The sequence below is a fragment of the Anneissia japonica genome, unplaced genomic scaffold (genome assembly GCF_011630105.1).
Source record: "Anneissia japonica isolate Jap-2015-1 unplaced genomic scaffold, ASM1163010v1 scaffold288008_len1385354_cov213, whole genome shotgun sequence".
NCBI lineage: Eukaryota > Metazoa > Echinodermata > Crinoidea > Comatulida > Comatulidae > Anneissia > Anneissia japonica.
The window spans coordinates 216,494-240,031 of record NW_022720123.1 but is presented as its reverse complement, the minus strand read 5'-3'; the positions used below and the strand labels follow the sequence as shown (position 1 = coordinate 240,031).

At 35.3% G+C, this 23,538-nt stretch overlaps 2 protein-coding genes across 2 annotated transcripts in view; one reads left to right on the top strand and one right to left on the bottom strand.

Moving 5' to 3' along the window:
* Positions 1-2,697: 2,697 nt before the first annotated feature.
* LOC117111246 (39S ribosomal protein L37, mitochondrial-like) lies at positions 2,698-8,290 on the bottom strand. Its single transcript, XM_033254154.1, has 8 exons — positions 8,161-8,290; positions 7,193-7,455; positions 6,781-6,913; positions 6,446-6,576; positions 5,207-5,322; positions 4,845-5,033; positions 4,034-4,188; positions 2,698-3,371 (listed from the first exon to the last, which is right to left on the bottom strand). The coding sequence occupies exons 2-8, from the start codon at positions 7,453-7,455 to the stop codon at positions 3,033-3,035; spliced, it is 1,326 nt and encodes a 441-aa protein (XP_033110045.1). The 5' UTR covers positions 8,161-8,290; the 3' UTR covers positions 2,698-3,032.
* A 1,257-nt stretch (positions 8,291-9,547) lies between these two features.
* Positions 9,548-23,538, top strand: part of LOC117111256 (hemicentin-1-like) — an 18,587-nt gene continuing 4,596 nt past the window's right edge. Inside the window, exons 1-12 of the mRNA XM_033254169.1 lie at positions 9,548-9,775; positions 12,788-13,090; positions 14,057-14,329; positions 14,874-15,176; positions 15,330-15,629; positions 17,354-17,662; positions 18,126-18,218; positions 19,051-19,239; positions 20,758-20,791; positions 21,143-21,171; positions 21,537-21,686; positions 22,296-22,624. Of these exons, the coding sequence (XP_033110060.1) occupies positions 9,703-9,775; positions 12,788-13,090; positions 14,057-14,329; positions 14,874-15,176; positions 15,330-15,629; positions 17,354-17,662; positions 18,126-18,218; positions 19,051-19,239; positions 20,758-20,791; positions 21,143-21,171; positions 21,537-21,686; positions 22,296-22,624 (2,385 nt within the window). The 5' untranslated portion in view covers positions 9,548-9,702. The remainder of the gene's footprint in view (positions 9,776-12,787; positions 13,091-14,056; positions 14,330-14,873; positions 15,177-15,329; positions 15,630-17,353; positions 17,663-18,125; positions 18,219-19,050; positions 19,240-20,757; positions 20,792-21,142; positions 21,172-21,536; positions 21,687-22,295; positions 22,625-23,538) is intronic.

Sequence of the window (23,538 nt, the reverse complement as noted above, 5' to 3'; positions counted from 1 at the left end):
ATTTGAAGGCCGCACATTTATAGTTATTGTTTGTGAGTTCCTCCTGTTAGCGCACTGCACTCAATATCCTCAACTCAAAGATGTTTGATATGGAATTCTTGAGGCTTACCCAAACAAGGAGGCCTACATTATCTAAGGCATTTCACTGGCTAGATGATACATTGTATGTACAACTCCCACAAAATTGAGGATAATGCTACAAGTTTTTGTCTTGAGCAATAATTTGTTTAGGCACAAGCATTTTGCTTGTGTTGGAATAAATGGTTCATTGTGTTATTTAAAACAGGTTTTAACTCCCCTCAACTTTTTATTAAATTTCTCCATAGTGCTTTTAATGGACATTATGAACAATCTGTTAAAAAGCCCTCTTGGGTTTCGCTTCTTCGACACCACGCACTTTTGCACGAAGTGGAGCCTAACATTCCCGGGAAACTTATTCAAAAGGTATACACTACCTCTATGTCAATACCGTGTTATAAATTTCGCAAGTTTTGCTACCAGTGTATATACATACATATATATGAGGTTGATCCACTGCTTATAATGCAAGTAAGCAAGGTAAAATGGTGGAGCTTTGCACCAGATTTAAATTGACTTTTTTGTATTAAACACATGGAATTCCTTTTGGTATTTTGAAAACTGTATATTTTCTTTGATTGCAACTATCTCCTTGTTATCATAGGTAAACATCAACTGGGTATTTGATGACTGTAATGCGCTAACCTGTTGTAGTAGAAAAGAAAATAATCTCCAATATTTTTTGGAAGTTCTTTTCTTTTTTAATTTGTGTACAGTGTAGTAATTGATATAATGATCCAATAAATTATCATTGGAACCCTTGAAAATTGTTAATATTGATTTAATTTTTTTCAAATGTAGTTTTAGGAATTGTGGCTTGAATGAATCCTGACATGTGTACGGCGATGGCAACATAAAATATTTATACATAAGACAACAAAAAAACGGGAAAATATCAACCGGAATTAGGAAAGGTATGAAGAGGTTGGTTCTGAGTAGTGCAGGATAGGACATTAAAACCATTGAATTACCCCATTTAAAGTACCCAAGATACATTTTTATTGTTGTTATTTACAAGGTTTGTAAAATAAAAACCAGATATTCATGTCGTGTATCTAAAATGTTGGCCTCAGGCACATAAACAACCATACAGTCGTATGCACCTCCTAGCATAGACAAAGAACATCTTACAAATTTGAATTTTCATACCGAACCTGTAACTTTCCGCATTACACAGCAACAAAAATAACCAGACAGGGTGCAGAATTTGTTGTTTTTGTAGCTAGATAAGGCGAGACATACTTCTTTTATACCATGTTTAGCAAACCCTCCAATTGCCAAAAATGGTGATTTTAAATAAAAATACAATTTTATTTTTGGCTAATTAGCACACCCATCACCACTATCAAACAGAATTAATTCCACAGAGGCAGAGCTTGTATTAGTGGCCATTATAGAAAGTAAAGAAAACCTGCAGTTCAATCCAATCCATTATATCACCAAGCAATCTAGTTCCTTATTCAGAGACACTCACTAGATACTTCAAAATCATTGTTTCATTAATGAGGACAATTGAAAAGATGTGTTTTCAGTTTAGTTCTTGGAAATGTTCATCACTTTCAGCACAAGTTGGTGTATCCAACCTCATTTGTCATACTACAGTTGTGATTTATAAAAGTCATGTAGGGCATCACTACCCTGCTATTAAGCTATATTATGTGACATATTTCATAACCATATGCACATATTGATAGAGTGGACAAAACTTTAGTCAGCAATAAACAGACTGATTTTGGCCTGGGTATGTGCAGAGCTAAATTCCTATTCCAATTAAATTTTCATTGGAATAAGAATTTAGCTCTGCACATACCCAGGCCAAAATCAAATTCAATTGTTTTATTTGCTCACCTCCATGAATAAACATAAACAATTATGGTGCTGACAACAACACAATGTAAAGGAAAACGATTACTGTATTATTATTGATTATTGATACCATTGTTGGCATACTGTAGTCATTTTTTTTTTTTTTTTTGTGCTTAAGACAATTAAGAGGAGATTGAGGAAATTTTTTTTCACAACAGTGGTTGTGCCAGTGAGGAATGCCGGTCATTAGTACATTAGTGAAACATCCATAACTGATGATACTGTATATAGTTTCTTCTTGTGTCCCACACATTAGGTTTGTTTTTTTTTTTCAGCCAAAGCTGAACACATTTTCTAGCACAATCATCATGCTTTGCCAGGTCCATCAGATGGCATAATGGAAATAGTGATACAAGTAGATGTTGACTTGATCTTGTGTGTGATGGTGGTCGAATTAGCGTTGTCCAGGTCCGCGACAAGGATGCTTCTACCATGGTCCTATAGTCAGATTAGTTTGGGGTATGCGGGTTATAAGGACCTTGATGCAGTTAAATTTGGGGGAATGGTTGCAGATTAGTCCCTAGGATTTTAGGGAGTAATGTCATTATTATTCATAATTAATTAGGTGGGTTATGCAGGTCACTAAGGTCACCTTACTGGAGTACACAAATACCCCTTTACGTGTTTCCTGAATAAGGAATTGCGAAGTACCCACTCAAAGCTATAATTTAATTGTCTTTTGTATTTTTTGGTGAATAATAACCCTTGATGGCTCTTGCACCAATAAAAGAAAGAATTAAACTGAATTCAATATATTTTTCAGAGCACCTTTATTTGCTGAAAATCATATAGACTACATGTGAGTCTTCACCTTTTTCAAGACTGGAACATGCTTAATTTATGAATATTCTTTATTCAGAATAAAGCAAATTTTAGAAACTTTACATGAATTCACATTAAACAAAATGTTACACACTTGCTAGGAACAATTTAGCATACGGCCTGCTACATCACATCCATGTGAATACACATCCTTGTGATAGTGATTCAATAGCAATATCTTGTATTATTATATATGTTATTAAAAAAGTGTTACCCTAAAGGTTTTAGATTGTATGCAATAAGAAATTCCTACACCGGTGACAATGTTAATGTTCTGCACCATGTACATGTAATGATAAGAACTTCCTAAAAACGTCCATATCCAGGTCTTGACATCCGACCTCTGGATCACGTTTAGTTATCATTTTTTTTATGTATGATTTTGTCGTCTTCCTGCGCTTGTTGGACTTGACTATTTTAATGTCCTGAGGGAACTGATCGTTGTAGAGCTGGTTGTCTGCATCCAGCCAGACCATGTTCTTGATACCATCGTTAGATGTCATTCTCAGTGTGTTCAACTGAACGACTACAAAACTCAAATTCACACCATCAGTGGCGACGCTCTGCGTTACAATTGGCGTCTCCAAATCAATATCATTATCAATCTAAACATAAAGACAAATTTGTTACTTCCAGAAATGTTGCTTTTAGAGAGATAGGTATACATAAGATATAGACTTGTTCAGACACACACTTAAAACTTTTTTTTATCTAGTTTTGCATGATATATACCATTGAATATGTACTAAAATTAAGTAACTGTCAAATATACTTGAAAAGAGTACTACAAATCAACAGCTTAGCTAAGTCAGCTAAACTGGTGGTGCCCACTGTGTGTGCGCTCAACTGTGGAGATTCTTTGTTCTCCAGTTCAATTCCCACTTCAGTTGGTCCGGTGTGTACTATAGCATATGTGCACGTTAAAGAACACAGTACAGGGGATTGTCTCTCAGTGTACAGTACTTCAGACTTTAGTGGGTTATCACAAATAAATCTATCCATTTCTATCTAGCATCATTTAATGTAGATTATTCAAAGCAAGTGCAATTCTGAAGTTAAGTTGACTTCTTACCCCAATCATATTATACGCTGCTTCAATTTGCTGTTCCAAAGGCTAATAACCGTAACAAATATGAAATGATAAGTTACAGACTCAACACTTTGGAGTAGGGTGGAGCTGCTGTAGTTTTGTGGCTAATACCCATTTCAATGAATGAAATGTAACAAAAACAACTAAGAACTGCATTTAACCATTGGATTAACTTACACCATACTTGAGACGGGCACGAGCCAGTGCATTGCCGAATGCGAACATGATTCCTTTAGCGTGTAACCCTTTCTCAATCCTTTTCCTAGTCCACAAGTGATCATCAAACACATAGAGTGTATGAGCATGTTGGTATGGGTAACCTTCAAAATAACCTAAAAAAGAAAATACATTATAAGTTACATAAGTATCACCTCTGTTAATGCAACCTCTGTCTTGTTTTAATTAACATTTGTGGCAAAGACAAGCCAAACCAGTCACTCGTCGCAAATCGTGTTTCAAAAATAATGGCCAAAACATGCTGAAATCTATTTCATTGCACTAAACTAACCTTTATATATCTATACATTATATGCTTTTATTTTCCCCATTTTCAATGTTAATACAAAAATTTTTAACAATTTGTTGATGGTTTCTGCCTGAGAAATTCTCGAAATAAATAAATAAACTTTGAATGCCGATTTCTCAAATATTGTATGTTTAAACGCTTGTAACTTCATAACGAAACATCGGATTTTATAGCTCTCATAACCTTGTATTAATAGCTAAATATCGATTTTTGTGACGAGTGACTGGTATGGCTTGTACTTGCCACAATTAAAATTGACTTTTTCCTATATTCTTATTCCCCACATTATACGCTTTACATTGATGTATCATTTACTGCAATCGGCTTACTATTGCCAAAGTTATGTGTATATAATACTCCCACATTCTTATGCTAATTACTCAGTTCATATAGTTAGTTATGAAATAGCTACTTCATTATCAATTATGGGGCTTGTGTAATATATTACAAACAATACTGTACCTGGAAAATTGTGGTTTAGTTTGTACACATTGTATTGGAGCAGATCGATTGTCGGTGATATGGGATGAAATGTTGGAAGTTGATGGGTCCTTGTTGCTTCAATCTCCTCTTTACCAGCGATAGGTGCAATAGGGTGAGCGGACGAAATCATAGTACCAGCATGACCTCTAACCTGGATTGGGTCATTACCTGGTGTGGATAAAAATAGTAAACAAATGCTGATGTATGGACATACCAATTTGATTGTATAAATTTTGTAAAATTTCTGTTAGCGATCCACTAAGTTCAGCCTCAGCATGTTTACATTAATGTGGAGCATTAATGTAGATACCCTGGTCCCATTTAATCTACACACAGCTCACCTCTTTGCCATGATGCAGCAATGTAGTGTTTGTCAGTTCCTGTACGCTGTACAATCCTTGGGTACTTATCACTCACGGTGTTACAGACAGTCAGTAATGACTGAACTAAATTGCGACTACAAAAAAAAGCAATTTATAATTAATGAGTGGACAAGTAATATAAAGAGATATTAAAACATTAATTTACTACTATTACTTATATCTTCATGATTATAATTAATATATAATTAATTTGACCGTGTTATACAGTATATAAATCAATCCTAGAGTGTCATTTTCATATGAAGTTCGTGTTAACAATTAGTTTTAGTTTTTGTTTTTGGCACACATAGTTTGCTCATTTGGGAGATATAATTTCATGAAGAACATTCCTGTTATTACAGTATAGCATCAAAGAGCGTAGGAGGCGTTACATGACCTTTTGTAGAACGAGATGTCTGTTATAAGATTGGTAGACTCCAATCTTACTGAAAACCAGTTCTCAATCATTCAATTTACCAAAGTCTAATAACCGTGACAATTACCGACAAACTGTCACAGACTCAACACTTTGGATAAATGATCCATATATTGAAATGTAATATTTTATAATAATATATTTAAAGCCAGTTTTCTTTGTTGTGAGAACAATTCTGAAATTAATTTTTAAAGATTGAACTCAGGATGGATTTTGGGAGTGAAAGGCAAAGTATCCAAATAACTAAACCAATGCTCCCTTACGTTCAGTAACTGGTAAAGTATTCCCCAATGACAGCAAATATACAAGGGATTAACACATTGACTGCCAGACCTTTTTTTAAGGTTCCTTCCTGTGTGCAAAAACAAGTTTACATGCACAAACATACTTTTTTGAAATTTTATCTAGTCATGTATCATCAAGATGGTGTCTCTAATAAATTGGCAGGAAAAAAATTAGGGGATGAGTAAACTTGTCGGCGGTAAGTAACTGTGACAGCACTTTTTATTGACTATGCCAAGTGCGAGTTTTCTCTGCTTTTTGCATGAGTTGGTATATGTTCAAAGGACGCCCACATATTTGCCCCTCGGCAACATAACACAACAAACATACATACTATCAGTCATTAAGTCTGTGTTTCTACAATGCATAACAAAGAAGTAATAAACGCTAGAATGTTACCCTATTTTGACGAGTATAGTCGTCCCTGGCGCCCTCAGCAACACCCTGTGGGACGAGTATACTCCTCGCTGGCAGCCAATGTTGTTAAAAAGATACTGAACCTGTATCGAGGAATCCTGATGACTTTTTCTGTAGTGTCATAGTGTCTACTCTTCTTGATGGCGTGATAGACTTGGTCAGTCATGTCTTCTTTCTCAGCTTCTACACCAAGTTTTTGAAGCTTCTCAGGCAACTTGTGAGAAAGTAAAATACATTATTTAGTCTTTTCAAAAAACAATGTATATAAAAAGAATGCTTTGTTTTTCTTAGCTGCACAGAAGTTTTCTTTAAATGAGGGAGACTTATAATATACAGTAATAATAATAACGACAAAAGTTATTAGTGATAATAAATATAATGCTAGTATTTATGATTATTATTATGCACACAGACATACTTTTCCTTGGTCCATTAACTTGCTGTTGGTTAACCATAATGCCTGGTTCATGCCTTCTTCCAATACACACAACTGGTTGAATATGTACACAGGTGTTTTCTTGTAATGCTCATTGCTCTCATTGTGGTTAACTCTGAGATATCACAAACAAATCAGAAGCAGTGTAAATTTAAAATAATGATGATCTATGGTAGAATATACATAAAAACCCCAAATACAGTTTATTTTATTAAGAAGTAGGGCTTACCCCAATTGCTCCGGTTCATTTCAGCACGTTCTCAAATGATTTGAACATTTCCTGGACCATGCTCATATGCACCAGCACAATGATGTTGCAAATTATGGGTTATTCTCCAACATTTATCCGAACACCCCGCTTCCAAGCAGTTGTTATTTACAAAATATTACTTACCGTACAGCATATTTTGGATGGATATTCAGGACGTCTTCTTTACCCATTTCGAAGGGACGAGGAACTGTTCGGGGTAAATCCAGGTTATCTTCAATGATTTGAGGCAAAGTTCTCTTATTTAAACGGATTCGATCTCTCATTGCTTTCAGATATGGCTTCTTGTAACCTCGTGTAGTAGTTACTGTTGGGAGATTGCTCATAAGCAATATGTTGGGGTGAGTATGCAGCTGAGGGCCTAGGATTCTGCTTAGACATGTTGCCATCTGAAAGAATTATTTAATGCTGTTATTTATTGTTGCTCTAATTATCTTTAACTAGACCTACTACTAGGCCTAAGCCAGCGGCCAGGGTCGAAACCATATTTTAATTAATAAATTGGTAGATATTTCAAGGGCCTCTAGCTACTTCCTTGCTCTATTCTAGGCCAATAGATGCAAAACTATCAAAGATCATGTGATTTTAAATTTATTATTGTATGTTTTACAGCCCAATCCTAACTACCCCCACACACATACATGGTCCTGGCTGGACTGGTGGAGAGGAGGCATGCTGCTTCTTGCCTCACTCATATATAATATATAATCAAAGTTCAAACAGAGGGAAAAGCCTACCTTGCCTCTCTCTAAAGAAGGCTAGCCTAGCCTATAGAGTTATACCTGGTCCTTATCTTAGGCACCGACACAAGATAGGGCCTGGCCTACTAAGCATCAGCCTACCTACTACTACTGTACTACTAAAGTCGCTAAGTTAGGGCCATGTTGCAGCAGGCCTTGGGCCTATGTAGGCCTCTCTAGCTAGGCCCATGCACACACTACCCTACCTGGCCTTATTAGTTAGGTCGGCTAGGCTAGGCCTAGTAGTACTATAAATATAGGTAGGCCTCCTAGCCTAGGTCTAGCGACAGTAAAACGAGTTTTCTTAGTCAACAGGCCTAGATTATCTTATTACGACAATCTCGAAATGCCCACCGTAAAAGTATGCCTCCTTGACAATTAACAGTCAGAAAATTGATTCATTAATTACATCCTCTTGTTTTAATTAACAAAATTACGAGATCATCAGCATGGCATGGAGATTACTTCCATCACTATCGGGCATGTTGAACATACCGCCCTCAATTTTGATAATTTACATGATTTTGATAAATTTGCCTTTTATAGTTGGTGCATATGAATTTGAATTCTTCTCCCCGTTAAATTTGTTAATAGTGCTTCTAATATTATAGGAGACGTCTTTTTTTTAATAATAGCGTAGGACTACTTTTGTTTTTGTGGAGGTTGTCATTTCTAGATGTTAATTTCGTCAAGTGATGAATTAATAAATTGAATTGTTAGAAGCCTCCTTATTACTGTACCATAATAGTGTAATCACAGATCCTATAATATGGATCTGTGCCATAATTGAACATTATATGCAATCGAGTGTGACAATTTTTCTGAATTTGTGTTATCGCCAAATAAATACCGTAAACGAAATGAAGCCGGTAGTCTCTGGACGATATATCTATTTCGTAAAATAATGAAAAAGCATTTAGAATTATTACCGTTTGATATGTAGGCGGAAAGGTTCGCGTCCCAGTTTTTCTAAGCCCCACTCCTTTTGCACATTGTTGCAATGTCTCACAAAACGACAGGCATAAAAATATATCGTACACACGTGCGTGTGTGGCAAAACACGATACGTCGTGTTTGTAGGACAAGCGCGCATTGTTCTGATTGGTCATGATTTGTTAAGCTTGATTTACCATTATTGCAAAGGGCTCAATGATAGTACACAATCCGTACACAATCACTACACGCTATCGCCGATAGCTTTCGGTGATGCTGATTGGTCGGTCGAATCAGGGCGCCTTCCCGATTGCGTCGAGGACTGCTAGCAGTAACTAATGCACTAAAACACTGTAGCGATTTTAAGAAAACCAGGCTTAAGCTAGATTTAGACACGATAACGACAACGACATCGTATTGTTCAACACTGCACGCATCTGTATCGTGTCGTTCTCGTGCCGTAATCGTGTCTAGTGCAAAATGTAGCTTTAGCCACACACATTGCACACATTAACCTACCACCTTCACCCATACCCTACACCCAAGGAAGAAAGTATAGGGCCTATATACTGTAAATATAAATATATGTATGATAAATATGTATGATAAATTCAGGAAAGAGTATAGCAATTACGGAAACATCAATTTCCCACAATAATTCATTTTTAAAAACGTTTCGCTTTTAGAGATATGTTTTTTGTTTCATGTTGAATTCGTATCTTTCTTGATCACTACCACATACCGTACTGAACATGTTTCGGTTGGTGAACACAATGCAATATGACGCTTTTAGCGGAAGTTGTTCGCGGAAATCAGCAGTAGGGACATAATAAAAAGGCCAAGTCAGTGCTATGCTCATCGTAGCCTAGAGGGATGTGAGTTTCGACAACAGCAGGGAACTAAGGTTTCTAAGGTATCCACTTGGTTAAAAAACAACAACAAAATACATCTAACAGCAGATAAATGGCAGCCGTAGCGACAAGAGTCATTCCATTGTTGATGCTTCTTTTAAGTCTACGCCCAGTGGTTACAAACGGTGAGATATTTGTTAAAAGTTGTTCCCGGTACCTTTAGTTAGAATAAGTGTCATTAGGATAAACCACAAGGACACTGGCGTGCTCACGTCCGTTCGAATGGATATCTCGTTGAACGCTAACAGAATTGAGCATTTAAGTTTCAACTTGCTCGGACAATTTTTACTATATTTTATTCATTCAATAAAATGAGGTCACGATGACTGCCTTTTATTCATTCACCTTAGGATAGTTAATAGTATAGTATAAGTTTTTATAAAAATTAATTTCCTTATCACATTTTCGTTAAGAGCTCGCAAACAAGGCTTGGGTTCGAATCCCGGTGCGGGATATGTATAGGTCTATACCACCACCAGAATTCCTATCTAACACCAATTCCCTTCCCCATCCGTGTACTAATTATAAAATGATAGATTCGATGACGTAGACGAAACAATAACCGGCTATGGCTCTGTACTTCCAAAAAGTTTCGTTAGCCATTAATATTTATTTTATGATCTTCATTGTTATTGTTATCGCTTTTCGTTGTAGTAAATTTTATCAAGATTATTATTTGGCCTCTTAGAATTATCATTCATATTATTATTATTATTATTATTATTATTATTATTATTATTATTATTATTATTATTATTATTATTATTATTATCATTATTATTATTATTATTATTATTATTATCATCATCATCATCATCATCATCATCATATAATTAAGATTTATGTCCTTATTATTTATTATAATAATTTTATTATCACAATAATCGAACCCGAATTCTAGCCTATGCATTAAGTGGCTTTTAGCCTTGTATTTGGCAAATTCTTTAAAAAACAAACAAACAAACAAAAAAGTTTATCCATTCACGACGGACGACTACTACTAAACAACAACACATTATTTTGGGGTGATTACAAACATATTGATAATATAGGGCCTAATTAATTTAATAATTCTAAAAACAATGAGAATAATGATTAAAGTTATAATGAGTTAGGTCTCCCTCTAAAGACCACATTAAGGGACTGGGGGTTTCATGGTCTGTAACAGCTTTGTCTTTAATTAGAAAAAAATATATATAAAGATAAAAGACAGACATTCATTTGGGGATAGGCCTACAGAAAAGAGGTGTTTAATTGGAGGTGGTCTTTATTTGGAGGGGTCTTTAACTAGAGGGTGACCTGTAATTCAAAATAATGATGTAACTTAGATAAAACACAATAAATATTACGCCTGAACATATTTCCGTGTAGGCCTATGTACAAAGGTCGATACGATTACAGTATTATAGAAAGGCCTATATACAGTAATATATTGTTTATAGGCCTACATGTACCTCAGTATTATAATATTAGATTCATCATATCAACCTTGTCATATATTACAGAGTGTAGGCCTAAGTCTAGCTCGATCAATCTCTTCAATTCTGAAACAATTAAGTCGGATTACCGTAAAACCTCGAATTGAAGCCCTGGGCTTCTTCTGTTTTTTGCGAACTTTGGATGGGCCTCTTTTCGAGATGGGCCTCTTTTCGAAATGTGCTTCTTTTCGAGTCTATTTTTGCAAAGTGTAAAGAGGTGTGGGGGGGGGGGCTTCTTTTCAAAATGAATGCTGTAAATTTTAAATTTGTACTATAAAACAATAAATAACGCTACTGTAACATCAACCTGTATCGTGTGTATTTAACTGGTATTAAATCACTTAAACTACTGTATAAAGTTTGTATTTAATTTATTTTGTTTTCTGAAATGCATGTACAGTGTATGTATTGTACTATCTCAAAAAGAAGCCTATCAATCTTGAAAAGAAGTCCATGGGCTTCTTTTCGAAGGTAATTTGGCAAACTAAAGAGGGGGCTTCAATTCGAGATGGGCTTCTTGTCGAGATTAAGCCCCATTGGGCTTGAATTCGAGGTTTTACTGCACGTTTTCTATGATGGTACTCAAGCTTGGTTTCTACAGATCGCTACATAGTCGCTACAGCGCTTCAATGCAATTCTTGCATCAAAAACATTATTGCTTCAATGCAATTATTGCACTGCGTTCCCGATTGCGACGCAATCGGGAACGCTCCCTGATCAACCATGATTCAACTGACCAATCAGCGTCGCCAAAGGAGTCGCCGATAGCGTGTAGCGATTTTTATGGAAACCAGGCTTAACACAAAAAAATGGCTGGAAACGAGAGAATAGCACTTGACTTTACCTACAGAGTAGTTCCGGATGCATGGAAGTGTTCAATATCTTGATCTCCGATCCCGCTGTGTCATTTTGATATGATAACACACAATGGAGAATTGAACTAAATATTAACTCATTGGGATTCATATTGCGTATTACTTCACCACACTGTGTAACACCTTCGTGCGTATGATAACGCGATTTTACGATTGTGTCAACAAAGACTGTAAAGCCGCGGGCACAGATTGCATCGGCCGTTGGTCGAATCATGGAGGAATAAAATTCCTCCATGATCGAATCCATCCACGCTATAGGCCTATATGAGGGCTTGACGACGTGACGCTTTCTGCTGAGTGTCTCTGGCAATCTGAGCGGATCGCCATTAAAAACGATTTTATATATATATATATATATATATATATATAGGCCTATATTCTATAAGAATATAGAAGAATATAGGAAACGAATACCATGTATAGACTTTAGAAACACTTTATAAGAGCAAACCAATATTTCGTCCTATCCTTAAGTCTTTATCAAGGTACATGAAAAAACTAGCAAAAAGTGGGCACACATAACCACTGTAGTGGGAGGAGCTAAATTATAAACAATGCGGACTATAATGAGAGTAATAAAAGATTGCAAAAAGCCTAAACAGTGTAAGATGTTTCCTTTCCTTTTTTTCTTTTTCTTGTTTTTTTTTTTTTTTTTTTTGGATTTTTATGTGCAATTTGCAAATTTTGATGATTATGTATATATAACTCTTTTTAAATTAAATATATATTAAATAAGTAATTGGATTGTGAAATATTTGTTAAATGTTACCGTACACAATTTCAGATATATACCTGAGCTTACAACCAGAAGGAAAATATATCCGAAGAGGAGAAAACGCCACGTTCATCTGCTTACACAATTTGACGAATACTGTTAACATCAATGGCACCAATTACGCAAGCCTTTACAAGAATAACAGCACTGGGGAGTTCCAGTTGCTAAATCAACAGCAACATGATAATTTTTCTTCGGAAACTGTTTTCAGCTTACCGGATGTTGATTTGGACGACCAAGGAACTTATAAGTGTGAAGTGAATTCGTCGGATGGGATATTTAATTCTGATGATGTTACCTTAACCATTGCATGTACGCAAAAAAATCATCTGATTTCTCTCTTCTTTAACATTCTCCGTCTTATGACACTATACTTCACTATATTTCTGGCCTACAGTACAGCATATGCTTATTCAAAAATTTCCTTTAGTGTTTAGACCAAGCTTAAAAAACACCACAGTCAACTAAACATACAAAAAATACAAACACAAAAACAAAATAGATTATTTAGAAAAAAAATTATCGAAAGTAAATTTGATCATTATTAGTGAAATATAAACATAAAAACATATTATATCAGATATTGTTTAGACCTCCATAAGATATTTGGCATTTGCAGTGTCTCGGTTCCCACTCAGAAGCATTTATCAATTATTGGATCTGTTCATTATTGTTCTATATACTACTAAAGGTATTTATTGCTCTGACGCTTCCGCCATAACAAGTTTCAGTTTTATTTTTGGTATTACTAAGTTCCATGTTAATTACTTAATTTGACAGCTTTGCATTTACTCAGTTGTATTATATTTTCGTAACGTCTTTTGCCTTTAGGTGTAATTGTAAGTTTAGTTCCACTGATTAGAAATTAATCGAATTTCCCATACTCATAAGCGTAATACGGCATTGCCACCGAATGGTTGTATACCGTATTCATAGCAATGGCGTATCTAGGGAAGGGCGCGCACGCCACCCCCATCCGCCACCCAAAAAAAAAAAAATACTCGCGCCCTCCAGTCGCCCCCAAATAATCACGGCCAAGTAGTTAGAATTCCCTAAATCACCATATTTTGCGAATTAGCGCCCCTCAACTGATCATCAAGCCCCCCCCCCCCCTACTTCATCTTCACGAGCGCTAAAAAGGTATATCAGAAAGTTGAATTGCGGCAGTTCTGATTCCCAAATTACAGATTTATCTTTGAAACTAAGCATCCCTTCCTGCATTTATACTAATTATTATAATGATTTTTGCCTACAATCACAATATTCAATACTTCACAGATTTAGAAAAGCCGAATCTAACCGCATCTAGACATTATCTTTTGATCGAGGAAACAGCTAACTTAACGTGCTCTAAGCCTAGTGGGAATCCACCACCTAATAATATCAGTTGGTTCAAAGACGGATCACCGTTGGTTAGTTCAGCATCTAATGGCGAAATCAGCTTACTGAGTGTCAACGATTCCGGATCGTACCAATGCCGAGCTGAAAGCAACAGTTATGTAGGAAGTGACGGGATGCTTAGTAACCAAGTTGATGTTCAAGTGTTCGAAGGTAATATTTCAAAGCCATTCTATTTCCTATTGAGCATTTTTTTTCTCCTCAAATAATGGATTGCTGGTATTACGATAATTTTACATCCGTGTTCAGGCTTTTAAAAAACAGATGTCACTTTAATGTATATTTTAAGAAATAGTGTTTTTAGCCAACATTTGCCTACCTTATATGTTTTGCCTTGTGATTGTAAATTTGAAAGATTTTTTTTTCTCATGAACTCAGATGCATAACTCAGGGAGTCGCACGTCCTTCCGTTTACAGTGAGTTTCATGCATCCGTTGCGAGTCCAGAAATTCGAATAGAGTGGAGGGATATGAATATAATTTTTTTATTCTCAATTTTTTTTTATAATTTTGGAAATTTAGAGGGACGTCCCGGCTTCCCCTTCACCCCGAATCCGACACTTTCTTTCGCGTCTCCCGGGAAATTAAGCCAAATGAATAAATAAATAAATAAAATAAAATATATATCCGGTCTTGTTACTAGTCTTTGCATAATCTTTTAAATTGGCAGGTAATCAATTGAATGATTTTCTCCATAGTTGCATCATCCGTCACGGAGGCCAAGGAAGGTGACCCTAGTGTGGTGTTGATGTGTGAAATAAATCCTATCATAAACGGAATAAATGGTTCAAAATGGACCAAGATTACCAATACCTCAACTATAATTAATATACAAGATAGTACCGATAAGTATGTTATTACTCAAAATATCGGGCAATATAATTTGACCATCATCAACACAGTAGATCGCAGTGACAATGGAACATACCGTTGTCATTTTATAATACAAGATGCTAAAGGCCTTGAAAATTTTACTGCGAATGTACAACTGATAGTTAATTGTAAGTATTTTCCATTTATGGATCCAGATAAAATTATTCAGAAATAATAATATTTTATTCATATAGCGCCTTCTGGATCACAACTTTCTCTAGATGATTTATATTAAGCCCTAAAAAATCTCAAAACAAAATTTTAAAGATTTGTTTTTTCAGATATCGACCCACCTGTTGTACAAAGTGTAATAAAAGGCGGACTGAAATGGGGACAGTCTGCCAACATCACATGCAATATCTCAGATGCTAAACCACTTGTAGATTCAGTCACCTGGTTCAGAGACGGTCAGCCAATCATAAATTCAACCAGCAGTGACGTCACCGAAGATGGTAGAACGTTGAAATTCCTTAGCTTTACTGAAGCTGAGAAAGGAGAGTACACATGTAGAGCAGAGAGTGAAGTTTTCCAAGGAACCAGTAGTAAAAACAGTTCAAATTCAATTCATGTCGATTTCATATGTAAGATGTATTTTTTTTCCGTCTATTATTCTACGTATCAAAATAATAAATATGCAATATATTACAAATTCTAATTATTCTAATTTAAATCTTCTCAAACTGTCTGATATCAACTCTTTCCAGCAATGTTTATTTAATTGCTTCCCCACAAAGACTATCACAATATTTATTAATAGACTGTTGTAACATCTTTCAAAAAAAGACTGTAAATTTATGAAACTCTTTTTCCTCACGTAGTTAATGTGAGTTAAAATGAACTTTTGAACTTTTTCTCTCCAGGTTGAAAAAAATACTTTAATAAATACATTTAATTATTTCGTGCCCTCTGCGTTTTCCTTTACCAATTCTTCTGGATTGAACTTCTTTCTCTTGTTTCTCTGTTTTCTCGTTGCCGTGTGCTCGTTCTGTCCAGGTTTTTCCTTGTTTTATTGTGTTTTATTTTCACTTTGCGTCAATTGTTTCAGACTGGCAATGCGATATTTGTTGCCCATTCTCATGTCTTGCCTTGTCTATTGAATATTCCAAATTATTCCTGTTAATATTTACGTTCGGTTTGTCAATTTTTTTTTAATTGACATGAATACAATATTTGAGTTTAGTTCCGTTCAGTTCCTTTCAGTTGCGTGGAGCGCTCATGTCGACGAGTTGAGTTGAGTTGAGTTGAGTTCCGTGTCGACCTGAGCCTGCTATTCAGTTGCTCAAAGTCGACAACAGTTCAGTTCCTTTCAGTTGCGCGGAGCGCTCATGTCGACGGGTTGAGTTGAGTTGAGTTGAGTTGAGTTCTTTTCAGTTCCGTGTCGACCTGAACCTACCTTAAGGTTTATATCTACAATTATTTCTCACCTGAATGCAAAACAGAATATAAGTCTTGTAACATAATTTCTCTAAGCACGACAAGGTCATCTGCTTCTATCAGGTCTATCCTCGATCTTGAGACAATCACTCTTTCAATCTTGCCTTCCTACTGGTCTTTTCTGTTGTGGCTTCCAGTAATGGGTCATGTCCCTTGTTGGGGACATTTTTTCTCACATGACCGTACCATCTTAATTACATTCGATAATAGTATTGATAGACTGTAGGTTTAACCTCGCCTTTATTCTAGTACTCCTGATGATATCTATACAAATACTCCAATAATAAGTGTAAGGACCCTCATTTATGCCGCTTGTACCTTACTCTTCGGTCTTTCTTTTCACTAAGAACTGTGTTGTAGCCTAAATGAGGACCTGATGAGGTTTTCAAGTGAGGGTAAAAGTGCACCAATATTAATATATTAATATTAATATTAATATTAATATTAGCTGATTTTTAAAATCTGGTTTGTTTTTCTCGATGTTTTGTTTCATTCCCTCACTTAATTTAAATTTATTCCCATTTGTTGATTGGTTAAGAAGCGTGCAATAGAAAGTGCTATTCCCCTATGGGATAGTACTTTTTTGCCCTGTTGCGCTATGCGCAAATCCCTAGGCTGCGTTGCTGCTATGTAGAGGAGACGCGCCTCTACGACGCTACGATATTGACTGCTCTAGATTCGGGGAACTGTGAAATCTATAGCCCTTCGGTGATGTGGAGACCGTAGCCTATCTATACGGTCTTAACATCACCCATGGCCATGGATTTCACAATTCCCCTCATGAGCAGTCAATATTTTGTATATTAATTTATCAAGTGGCAGTAGTACAATAGATTGATTGCATTTTAATCGTTTGTTTTAATCAAATTAGTTTTGGGCGAACCTCAGATCAAAGTGTCATCAAATGAAATAAACATCGGAGAAACGGTTGAGCTAACTTGCGTCCTACCAGACGGCAACCCACCTCCAAATGAGGTCATCTGGTTGAAAGATGGACATCAAATCGGTAATAAAAGTATCAATAAACATAGTCGAGGAAATAATGACGTAATAACTCTGAAAATACCGTCGGTAAATACAGAAACTAATGGTGAATACAGCTGCCGTGTCCTAAGTGAAGCTTATAAACAGCAAGGTGGACTAGAGAGCAACGTCACACAGACCATAACTGTAGTAGTGGGCAAGTGGACATTTCATATTTTTTTCTAATGACAATAAAACCTTTATTAGGCCTGTATTGCAAAGTCACAACTAAAGTCTAAACTAAAGTGTAGCTTATTAATTGCTGTGGATGGATAAAGTGGATAGTCCTACATTTAGATTGTTTCTATTATAATTAAATCGTTTTACAAGTTAAAAAAACAGTTTACTAACTTTTTGTAAATTTCCTATTTTCATATTCACTTACATAAGATTGTGAAGGCCTATTTACACACAGTGTTTAGTGGCATGCGAGAAAAAATTGCTAGAAAAAACTGACAACGTTTGCGGTGTTTTGGCTCAGCATTCAGACTTTACGAAGATGGGGAGGTGTGCGTGTGTTGGGTGTGTGTGTGGGAGGGGATGGTGGGTGAGTGTGTTTGTGTATGTAGATGTAGATGAATGAATATAATAAAAAGGATGATATGATTATTATATTTCAGAGAAACAAGATGAGGGAGACAAGTCATTGAATATTTACCTTATAATTGCAGTTTCGATCGCTAAGGTTGTGTTGATCACAGCAATTATCTTAGGTAATAAAAACTTGAATTAACCTTTGATGTTTTGTATATATTCATAATATACGGTACGGTACGGTGCTACGGTATTGTATTTTAGATTGGGAAACCGTTTTCCAGCATCATTCACAACATTTTCATCATTAGTGTCATCGTTTTCATCATCCTCATTAGTGTTATTATTATTATTATTATTATTATTATTATTATTATTATTATTATTATTATTATTGTTGTTGTTGTCGTTGTTGTTGTTGTTGTTATTATTATTAATACTGTTGTTATTGTTATTGTTGCTATTATTATAATGGTTTTTATCACCTCATCGTCATAACCTTAATAACAACAATATTAATAACGCTAACAACAAAAACAATAGAGTACTACAGTGTTACGTCACGATACCACGTGATACTACTCCGTTGCTATCGGCGACACAAAATGAGTTGAACCGACGCCATTTTCTCCACTGACAAACCATTGATCCCAATTTTTAACGTAATTATTAAGAAGTTGTATCTAATTTTTCTTTGTAAATGATGATTAAATGTGTGTTTGATAACTATAATGCGAGCTTTTTTGTGTTTTAGTACATTTTGATGATAAATTATTATGTTTTAAAATGTCTATTCTAAACCATTAAGATTATGAAGTCATTCGGGCGTAATGAACGGTAACCAACGCCAAGAGGGCGCCACCTGGTGTTGTGACGACACGACTGTGGTACTCTATAATAATAATAATAATAATAATAATAATAATAATAATAATAATAATAATAATAATAATAATAACAATCACATGTCAATGAACATGCATATAATTGTTGTCAAATTTGTTTTTATAGTATACATTTGTTGCTTCAGGCCTATACGCCTGGCTGTACTAGAGCAGCAGATAACTGATGCGAAAGCATCATTAATTGTTGAATGTAACTACAAACCCCGGCTAGCGCGTGCCGATTCTGTCCAGTGGGTGACTCCAAGTGGATCTCTTCCTTTAATGAGATTTCCGAGTTGCTTCAACACATTTTCAGGTCAGTCAAAATCCAAGACAGTATTTAGTATTGCATGATACGGTAAATTAGATCCTATTACGTGATAGTATGATGTGGATTCTACCATTGGCAAATTTGATGCTTGATTATTTCATTTGTAGGCTTTAAATTTTATCGACAATGATTCATTCGGTACTTGCAGGGTAAATAGGTCTAACTACTAGTATACCACATTCAACGCTCTGGAATGAAAATCTTAAATTTTTTTAATTTGCCTTATATGTTTGTAACTTTAAGATGTCTTCTAGTTTCTCAATAATCGTTTTAATCACTCTTTTTGCCATGGGTTAGTGTAGGATTATAGGAATGTAGCGTAATGTAAATCTATTATTAAAAAAATCAAAATTTCAAACTTTTATAAACCATGGGGTAGTTTAGGATAAATAGTTCCTAACCAAGTGCACCCATCTACCGACTGGCGGACATATTGTGGGTCACGACATATTAGCACGTTTTAAAATATTTGATCACCAAGAGAATACTATAAGCTCGTCTTACGACTCGCGTGTTAATATATCAATAGAAAGAATAAAGTGCACTGACAATTTTATTTATTGACTATTCCATTGTAAAATGTTACGATAGTGACATGTTAGGCCCAGCGTTGATGGATGAAAAAATGATCTTCAAAGATGCAAAATGTTCCGGATACATAACAATACACTTATCTTTTTTTCGTTCCCTTTTTTTGCTTTCGTTTTTGATATATGTTTCCTTGCTTTCGTTTTTGATATAGGCCTACGGAGTGTCGAACAAAATAATTCTGTTGCACATAATTTGACAACCAAGAGAATACTGTAAGCTCGTCTTAAGTCTCGGGCGTTAATATATCAATAGAAGGAATGAAGCAACCTGACAAATATGTTCTTTATTGATTATTCCATTGTAAAATTTTACAATAGTAACATATTAGGCCCAGCGTTGATGGTTGAAAAAATGATCTTCTTCAAAGATGCAAAATGTTGCGGATAAAAACCAATACACTTAGGCCCTATTTTTTCCGTTCCCTTTCCTTGCTTTCGTTTTTGATATAGGTTTTCTTTCTTTCGTTTTTGATATAGACCTACGGGGTGTCGAAAGAAATAATTTTGTTGCACATAATTATTTCTGTACCAACAGAATAGCTTTTTTAAAATAACATAAATAGAATTGTTTCAAAAGGAACACCGTATGCTATATTGTATACTTATACCCGATTCACACGTGAAGTTAAATTTAACAAAAAGTAACAAATTGTAACCGAGCGATCTCCCGAGTTATTCCTACCGAGATAAAAAGCATTCACACGTTTTCTTTCTTTCGTTTTTGATATAGACCTACGGGGTGTCGAAAGAAATAATTTTGTTGCACATAATTATTTCTGTACCAACAGAATAGCTTTTTTAAAATAACATAAATAGAATTGTTTCAAAAGGAACACCGTATGCTATATTGTATACTTAGTCACTCTGTATTGCTTTTTATAAACTTTCTATAAAGAATTTTCTTATCTCACAGAACGAAAATATTTGAAAGAGATCCCTTCAGACGAGTAAGTTGTATTCTCTTAACTGGGTTCAATTACTGTATCAATTCACACCAACTCTACTCTAGTGTTCGTACAGTACCGTATTTGTGTGACAGAAGTTTATACGTTGATGAATATTGAGTACAGAGTAGAATGATGTACATTCAGCATTTAGCTACAAAAAAACAAATTCACATAGTGAATACCGTTAATACGGTATCTAATATGCTTAGTAACTCCTTTTTGCAGTTTAGTGCTTGTACAATTTTATGTAAAGGCTAAATATAGAGTTGTACAAGTTCAGATTGGGCAATCATCAACACCAGCAGACTTTTTCTCTAATTACTAACATTTTTCAACATCATTATCTTCTAGCAAAATTGAACTTCAAGCAAAAGGTATAGGTAAGGACTGATGTTTATTATGTTATGTCTAATAGATCATAACGTTAATTAACTTTTTGGTTGATTTACTTACTTACTTATGGTGCTCTGCCTCAACTGGCAGGTCCTCAGCCATCCAGTTTCTCCAGAGAGTTCAGTTGTGCTCTTCTCTTTGCTGTTACCATATTTCAAGTCATCTAAGAAAGCAATACGCTTTCTTCCTCTTTACACCTTTGCTATGCACCGTCCTTCAAATAGGACGGTGCATGGTTGATTATTAATAAAAACTAACAAACAAACCGATGTTATGCATTCTCTTAAATTGATTTATTTTATACCATTCCAAATAAATTTTGGTTTCATGGTCATTTTCCTTTATTCCTTAGATCGCATGAAAGTGGCATCTAATGGTAGAGGTACTTTATATCTCGAAATCAATGGGGTTACAGCTTTTGATTCTGGCGAGTACACGTGTATTGTGAGCAGACGGAATGGCAAGAAAACAGCAACACACAGTGGTATAATGACGGTACACAGTAAGTGCAACGTGAACAATGACAAATGATATAGTTAATGAATGAACGTCAGCATCCCTAAAACCAAGAAGACAGGCAAATCCATGCAAAACAAATGACCTACCAAGCACCCTGTTAATTAAACTTTTCGGGAATGTCAATCAAACTTAACAATTCACCAATTAGGACAGGGAAGGAACACACACATATCCCACAAACATACTTGTGTTTAACGAACGTTTACGCTGTCCTTTTGTGGAACTTTAGCAAAAAATGGCGGAGAGAGGTTTGTGACACTAGAGGTTCCGTTCTATTGGTCGGCCGTGCTTGGTAGTCCCTTTTATTAGATCAATAGAATTCACATTTGACTAGAAGTAAGAGGCGAGCAAACGGTTCTGCTTCTTATGGCATTAAGCGCATTATAAGTCTAACATATTATTATTATTATTATTATTATTATTATTATTATTATTATTATTATTATTATTATTATTATTATATTATTATTCTTATTATTATTATTATTATTATTATTATTATTATTTTAAATATTGTGAAAAATACTATTCATCCATAACTTTTGACAGTATGTAATTAAACTTCGTTCGTGTAATCGTCTATTTTGAACAGGTAAACTTATCGTTGCCGTAGGAGAAGCGTTTTCAAACAATGATTCGCTGACGATTTCATGTACGTGTTTACCCTTCAATGAACCAGTTGACTCCTTCATTTGGTTTCTTGCTGACGAAACTGGTGAGGTACAGCAAGGCCATGGCAGCGCCCTGGCTTCATCTACTGATATTGCGTCTAGGGGGAGGTACAGTTGTGCATGCGAGGATAATACGTGTTACCTAAGAATAAGCGAGCCGACTGAGGAAGATGCTAGAAATTACCAGTGCAAAGTCATTAGAAAGTACGATAATATTCCATTCCAGGGCATAATTGTATTAACGAAAGATGTGAGTATTGTGACAATGCATTATGGTGAACATACTTAAACTCTATGTTGTATTATACTGGTTGAAAGGGGGAAATTTATGCTGGGAATCCGACTACTCACTTGAATTAAATTGGAACACATACCCAATACAACAGTTAATACCATTACTCGACGCCAAGCATACCCAGGTTTGACAGTCAGGACCAAAGCAGTAATAACAAATATTGTTGAACATGGCGTTCCTTAAAGCCATCGTGCAGTGTCGTCACAAAGAACATAGTATGGTCCATGACTGATGAAATATTTCAGACAATTTTATGACAAAACCAACATAGATTACATAGGCCAACTTTCGGAACTGGTATAGGCCTACTGTAGGCCTATGCACTCTATGTAGGTGTAAATAAATACAAAGAATATTTTAGTGAGAAACAAAACATGTTTTTATAACGTATATGCAATGCAAAGTAGATTGATCACAAAATAAGAAGCAAATATCAAACATCAGAAGCCAGCTTGTATTGTTTAAAATTGTAGGGGCCCCATTAAATGAAACTATGTTCTTATAGTTTATATTGTATATTTTTTTCAAACTACAATGTTGGGACCCCTCGTGCCTGGGGGCCCTGGTGCCCCGCTCCCCGTTAGCGCCCGATCGTGACGCCACTGCTATGGTGTAAAAATATTGCTATAATGATTACTCAACCATTTTGTAGATGTGCTAGTGTAAACACAAGTGGGAAGTCTTTTAACACATAATTATATTTTTAGTTTTGATAAGGTCGGTAAGATAATAACAATTCTCGAAATTCGTTAACTTCCGGTTCCAAAACATAACAGTGGTGGGAGATTTTCATAAGTGAAAGAAGGCCTTATATTGAAGAGCTGATCTTTGTACGATTGGCAGCAAATTTGAATATTTATATACTAGTG